At 45.8% G+C, this 7,500-nt stretch overlaps 1 protein-coding gene across 5 annotated transcripts in view; it reads left to right on the forward strand.

Moving 5' to 3' along the window:
- The window catches only part of ets1 (v-ets avian erythroblastosis virus E26 oncogene homolog 1), a 79,934-nt gene that overhangs the window by 6,520 nt on the left and 65,914 nt on the right, over nucleotides 1–7,500 (forward strand). For 4 of the 5 annotated variants that reach the window (XM_063205515.1, XM_063205518.1, XM_063205519.1 and 1 more), the window contains one exon: nucleotides 6,586–6,754. In XM_063205515.1, the coding sequence (XP_063061585.1) occupies nucleotides 6,586–6,754 (169 nt within the window). The remainder of the gene's footprint in view (nucleotides 1–6,585; nucleotides 6,755–7,500) is intronic. The other variant, XM_063205517.1, reaches the window with a different exon arrangement.

Consider the following 7,500-nt stretch of genomic DNA (forward strand, 5'->3'; position numbering starts at 1 on the left):
CACACACACACACACACACACACACACACACACACACACACACACGTAATACACCCCCCCACACACACACACACACATACTCCACACACACACACACACACACACACACACACACACACACACACACACACACACACACACACACACACACACACACACCATTGTGAATGACGGTCACATTAGCGGAGCATTTGGATTCCTCTCAGGTGAGCGCGGTGCAGAGCAGGGTGAGGTGTGAGCTGTGAGCTGCGTCTGGCAAGGAGACATTTTGCTATTTGTATGCATAAGACGGTGGCATTAGCCAGAGGGGAGGAGGAGGTTACATGCTAATCGCCGTGGCGACCCGACAACCCCACCAACCCCTTCCCTGAACCGTACCCACAAATCTACTCCCCTGCACCAAGACCATCGCTTACACATACACATGTGGAGACACACTCACGGACACAGAGACACAGACACAGACACAGACACAGACACAGACACAGATACAGATACAGATACAGACACAGACACATATAGGCCCTACAGACACAGACACAGACACAGACACAGATACAGACACACACAGACACACACACAGACAAAGACATACAGACAAGCACACACACACACACACACACACACACACACACACACACACACACACACACACACACACACACACACACACACACACACACACACACACACACAGACACACACACACACACACACACACAATGTCGTGTGCCCCCAGCACCCCCACACGTCCAACGTAACGTAGCAGGCAGGAAAGAAAACGGTGGCAGCTCTAACTGTCCCAGGTGGTCTCTCTGGCTTTTGAAATCGAGATGGCTGCCCGCCGAGCACCCCTTTGCCCACGGTCATAGGCCAAGCTCCTCGTTTCTTCTCACTCCCTGCTTCATGAATTTACATGGGGTGCAAAAAAGGGAAAAGAAAAGGGGAAGCTTCTCTCCTCTTTCTTTGAGACACTCGGCCTCTGGTTATTTGTGTGCGGCTCAGATGTCGCTAATGGCTTATAACGTCTTGACAAGTCTTCGGACGGAGTTTGTAGACATGTCACTCAGATCGTTATCGTCTCTTATAAAAGGTCAGGGGTCAGATTTAGTGTGTGTGTGTGTGTGTGTGTGCATGTGTGTGCGTATGTTTGTGTGTGTGTATGTGTGTGTGTGGGGGGGTGTGCATGTGCATGTCTATTTCTGGATATCCAAATGGCGTACGTGAATGAAAAGAGCAATTTTCCTATTCATAATGATTATTTAGAATTTGATGGTGGTGGAAAGTATTTGTGAAAAAAGTAATATTTGTGAATGGGCAGCATGACTTCTGGAAAGAAACCGCTAAAATATTACACAGTGAGTGTACCTTTAAGGGTTCTAAAACCCAGGGGTGTTAAAATTGGCTTGGTATGAGTGTGGTAGGGGGTGGTGGGGCTGAGTCAACAGGGCCCCCATGTATGTAGGGAGTTTAAAAAAAAAAAAAAAACATACTAATCATATAAATGGGGGAGGGGGTCCACTGAAGCAGGGCCTATACTGCCCTACAAAGTTCAAAGTTGAGAAAAACACCTTCAAAGCCTTTGTATTAGAATGGATATTGTAGCTACTGCAAATTTGACATAGCTATATCTTTCAAACGGGACACATATGGACCATAACCAGACAAATAGACCGAGCGATTGACGCGACTAGCGTATGTCCAGGCAAAGCATTCAAACATTCCCATTGGCTGTGGTCACTGACCTCTATACAGTCATTGGCTGTCGCGGCTGGTCGCCGAACCGCGTCATAGAAAGTTGAAAGGATTTCAAATTCAAACTGTCGCTCTCAGCGTGCGAATCGCTCTCAATGCAAAGTCAATTACTTCCGTCGCTCGTCTCGCTCTTGTCGCAGTAGGTGTATTTGTGCGGTAAGGCTTTGTCAAAAGATAAAGGAGGTGTGATGAGGACCATTTTCAGTCCACACACAATTTTGACAAAATATGTAGTTACTGCACTTTGACTTTGTAGGGTAGTATAGATGATTTTTTTTTGTTCATAAACACAGCGTTGTGAGGAGGGACAAGACAGTGACAGCCAACCACGTGAGCTAATTTATTGACTGACAGCGGTTTCCAAAAATCAGAGGTTGAGTTGTGCACAGCTAGTTTCGCGCAGTCAGGAGAAAACAAACATTTTGTATAGGGCCAAAAATGTTGTGCTTACGCCCCTGCACAAATCCTTAACAGAAAGGGACTGCTAGAAAAACCAGACGTCCAAAATCAATCAGAGGGGTGTATGCCATAGCAGCCCAACTGAAGTCGCTTCTTGATTCCATTACGCTCGTTCTAAGTTGCCCCACTGGGAGGTGGATGTTGTGTTTATGTCTGGGAGACGGCATCCGCAGACATCTTTCTTTCGTCTCTCTGTCTCTGTCCTCCTCCCTCCCTCCTCTCTCGTCCTCCCTCCTTCTGTCCATCTGTCTATTGTGTTCTATCTCTTTCCCTTTTCCCTTCTTTGCCTCTCTCATCTTCTGACTCATTATCTCTGCTACCTCTCTCAGTCTGTCTGTCTCTTTTCTCTTTTTTATTAGCTGCTTTTATGCTCCTGCATTTTTTTTCTGTCTGTCTTTGCCTCCTTCATGTAACTGTCTGTCTCTCTCGTTTTGCCCTTACTGTATGTTTCTCTCTCTCTCTCTATCTCTCTCTCTCTCCCTCTCCCTGACTCTCTCTCTCACACACATGTGCACACAAACGCGCGCACGCACACACACACACACTCACGCACGCAAGCTCTCTCTCTCTCTCTCTCTCTCTCTCTCTCTCTCTCTCTCTCTCTCTCTCTCTCTCTCTCTCTCTCTCTCTCTCTCTCTCTCTCACCCTGTTGTTCCTGTCTCAGAGTGAGACGTCTCCCTTAACACGATGATGACAATGATGTCTGGTCTTGTCTGGCCTGTGCTGTACTGTAGACTCCGAGCAGGGGCGGAGCTATAGGGGCGGGGGGCAAGTAGGGCATTTGCCCTTGGGCCCAGGGCCCTCCTGTAATGGTGGTGGGGACCCTATTGTGACCATGGCAAGTCGTATGGAGGGCTATATAAGTGTCTTGCCCTGGGGCCCTATGTGCATTTGTTCCGCCACTGACTCCGAGCCTGGAGCTGGCTGGTTCTCGTGGGAGGTTGCGGTGGGGTATTAGACGGTGTCAGGGTGTGTGGTGTGGTGTGGTGTGGTGTGGTGTGGTGTGGTGCTGGTGCTGTGCTTTCCTGTGATATCTGCCCGGGTCTCGTAGTAAAAGCACAGCTTATCAGATGGGCAGTGAGTCAGACAACCCACCCACCCCTCTCATCATCAGCAGAAGTCACTGAAGTCAGAGTCATCGTGGAAAGCCACCGCAGTAGATAGCAGAGGGGTTCTATCATGACAGAGACTTCTTCAGAAGCTGCATGGAGCGTCTGTGTGTGTGTGTGTGTGTGTGTGTGTGTGTGTGTGTGTGTGTGTGTGTGTGTGTGTGTGTGTGTCTGTGTGTGTGTGTGTGTGTGCGTGTCTGTGTATGTGTGTGCGTGTGTGTGCGTGTGTATGTGTGTGTGTGTGTTTGTGTTGTGTTTGCGTGCGTGTGAGTGTGTTTGTATGTGTATCATGAGTGTGTTTGCGTGTGTGTGTGTGTGTGTGTGTGTGTGTGTGTGTGCGTGCGTGCGTGCGTGCGTGCGTCACTATGTCACAGAAGTGACAGTACACCCCTCACATTTCTGGAGCTTTGTAAGTATATCTTGTCATGGAACATTAAAGAATTTTCACTTTGACACATTGAACAGGATTCAGCAGTGAACAACTTTCACAGCAGCTTCAATTGATTGTTCACTCAAAATTAGAAACATTTGAAAAGCAGCCTTTAATGTCTCAAAATGCACCTCACAAAGTGAGCACACCCTATGGTATAATCCATGCTGCCCTACAATACAAAAAGGCAGTAACTGCATTGCTGGTTAAGATGAGTTACTATGACTTTAATGTCATATATAACAAAGTCTGAAATCTAAAAAAAATATTGATCTGCAAAAAAGATGGTACTATAAAGTAACAAAACTGTCACATGTCAATCATCTCCCAAAAACCAGTTATACTGGATTGCAGTGTCATTTTAAAGTCAATTTACCGGTACTCAGTTTTGAGCTCTGCACAGTTACTGCCTTTTTGCTTTGTAGGGCAGCATGGCTGGATTGGCCATATGGCATACTGTGCATCAGCCCGGTGGCCTTATTGTGATTTTTGGCCTGGCCTTCCCCTCAGTGGTATCACGTTTGTGACATACTGTATGTGTGTATGCCCTTGGGTTTGTGTTTGTGTTTGTACTACTGCTCGCCACCCAACGTCACTCCATGGTGTATTAAAAACATACACACACACACACACACACACACAAGCTTCTGTCCTCTTTGCGTGGGGTTCCATCATGGCCTTTCAGCATGTGTCCGTTACGAGAGACTTTCCCATAACCTTCCAGGTCACCGACAGCGTCTCGGTGAAAAAAACTACAGCCAAACAACGCTTGTCGGAACACTGTGTGTGTGTGTATGTATTTGTGTGTGTGTGTGTGTGTGTGTGTGTGTGTGTGTGTGTGTGTGTGTGTGTGTGTGTGTGTGTGTGTGTTGTGCATGTGTGTGTTATCGTTGAACCCCATCGTTGTTATTTTCCATTCACATTCTGATCGGTTTGTTTAGTTTTAACCCCAGCCCCCCACCACCCTCAAAAAAGAAAAACATGATTGAAACACCACTCGAAACAATTAGTGTTTATTCAGGCCTTCACAATTCCATACAATTCCAGACACTCCAAAATGAAGAGAGAGAGAGTGAGAGAAAAAAATGTGGTCCACTAAACTCCATTCTGCTGCCTGACTGTTTTACAAGTCATTATGTTCTAAAAATAGACTCCCTTACAAAAGACAGAAAAAGAAAGAATGGTGGGAGATGAAGGAGGTGTGGATACGCTGGTATGGGGGCCATTTTGTTCCCCAAACACCCCCTTTGTCTTTTGCCTCTTGAAGTAGGTTTGATTGCTGAAACACAGTTTTTGATGTAACTTAGCCACGGTAATGACATCTTTAAATCTTTTTATTTCTTTAATAAATGAGAGTGTGGAATTTTGTCTCGTTATTTTACCCCCATCCACTTCTCCACTGCTTGTCTTCCCTACGCTACACTATCGTCTTGCCTCCCTTGCTCTTGCCTTGCTATCTCCAGTAGCATCTGCAGTAAATTCATATCGAGGCCGCTGGAGTCAGCAAACTCCTCTGGACTTCCCTTTCCTGGCCTGACGTCAGTAGCACTCTGCAGATGCAGGAGATAAGACGAGTCGAGGCGAGGCGAGGCACTGCTTCTTCCAGAGAACGGCACAGCAATGCTTCTGCATGGGGGCCTAGAAACACAGAGACCTCATATTCAATTGAGGCGCGCTTGTGATGTAGCACAGTAGTCAGCGACGCACGAAGGGGACTTTTTCTTGGCTTGTTTTTTTCTTTTCTTTTTTTTTTTTGCTTGTGTCAGCACCACCTAGTTTTTTCGGCACCTCTTTTAACACCTCAGGCTGAGTCAGGCTGGTCGTCCTAATTCTGTACTGTGGTTGCGTTGACACTCTTCAGTGCTTCTGCTAGCAGCTAAACGTTTGTTAGAAGTACTATTTCTTACACGATGATGTATTTTTTGGGAATTAGGAGCTGTAGTGAACATCGTCACACATTATGACTAATTCAGCTTATTGACTGAACGCATGAGTTGGCATTTAAATTTTCATATGTGTTGTATGTGCAAGCTTGTGGTCAGAAACAGTAGCATTCTGTGGTGAGAAAGGTTTCCATATTCATAGTGCTACATGCTGGAAGGATAGAAATAGGCTAGCAGTGCATTAGCAATGCATATTTGGTCCTCATGGCAAGGGGCACAGCTAGTGTTACACGCATACACTATACAGGCGCCAATTCACGCAGCAGTTACAGTAGGCTACTGTATGTTACTCAGAGGCACTTAAAACCCCTTTAGACACTACAACTGTTGTTAATTAGATGTTTCCAGAATGGCAATGACCAAGTCGTAATGTATTACTGAAGGCCCTGTCCACTGTCATAGTGGTGTAGTACGTAACGTTAGTTTTCAGTGACTATTACAACGTCCTAGCGGGGGAACGGTGCCTGGTAAGGGGCTACGACACTTCAAATATCGCCAGCCACAAGTGGCAATGATATGCCACACCACTCTAGTCCTCTCACCCACAAAATTTCACTTCTCCTTCCAACATTAACTATGACACCTCAAATAGCCAAAGCATGGGGCCGTGTGTGTATTTGTGTAGCTAGTGCAGTACTAGTACACGTCACATGCTTAACATGCATTTTCTAAAAAAAAATCATTAAAAAACCATTCACAGTGTTACAGTTACAGTTACAGTGGTGTTAGGGTGGTAATACGGGTACTTTGAACATGCAATGTCATCGTAATCATAATGTACATGATGCCTCAAACCGCTTGAAATTGTGGATTCTGGAACTTTTTTGGAATCTGGAACAGGACGACAAAAAAATGTGGTTCATGCGTGTTCTTCATCTTATTATTCCAGAGACAGAGTGGTGGTGGCATGGCCATGGCGATGCCCATGGGTCAGCCTGTCCACCTGCCCGCTGCGTGCCACCCTCCGCAGCAGATGTACCCCACCAGGCCCCTGTATGCCCAGGACGGCACCCTCCAGGAGGTCCCCAACGGCCCGGAGAGCTGCGCAACAGGTACAGGTAGGAACACTGGTAGGAGTTAATTCCACACTTAGAGAGTAGGACCAAGTGAACGATTCAGATGCAAAACCCTGTGAATTTGTAAGTCCCATGTGCCTGTGCATTTGCAAGTGCATTTGTGATGAGTTTACCAAAAGTATTCAGTTTTTCCACATGTATTTGGTAAACTCAAAAATCTCTTCCATCTTCTTGGGTGTCCAAGAGGACACCAATGGCCCAGAGTGCTGCACAACAGGTAGAAACACCCACAAACACCCATCAATTCTGCAGCAGTGCTATATTGAACCAACACTCGAGCTGCTGCGGATACATCAGCAACTTTTTGAGTAGTCTTTCTGGGCAATGATACTGCTATAAGATTTTCTTTTGACTGTTTATCACTGCAACATTTGTTATCAGGAGTTGAATCAGCAGTAGACATCTGTTGCTGATCTGATCATTTTACCTGAATATTATGAGCCAGTCAGTCACTTCGTTGACCAAGAACATTCCTCAAAAAAGTTGCCCTCTGTATCAAAATCTTAAGAGGAATTTAACACTCTTTTCAAGAGTGTATTTGGTAGGAATATTTTGTGTGTTGAAATAGCGTTGCACAATTTACTGTGCAGATAGGGCAGGAATGAAGGATGCTTTTTACTGCCTTCTCTTACATTTCTGGTTTGAAGCATTTTGTATGTGCGCCACACAGTAAAAAAATGCAGTGTTAATTAATTCAGTACCCTACTATTTTGAGGACATAGTACTAT

Source organism: Engraulis encrasicolus, chromosome 8 (assembly GCF_034702125.1).
Source record: "Engraulis encrasicolus isolate BLACKSEA-1 chromosome 8, IST_EnEncr_1.0, whole genome shotgun sequence".
Lineage (NCBI taxonomy): Eukaryota > Metazoa > Chordata > Actinopteri > Clupeiformes > Engraulidae > Engraulis > Engraulis encrasicolus.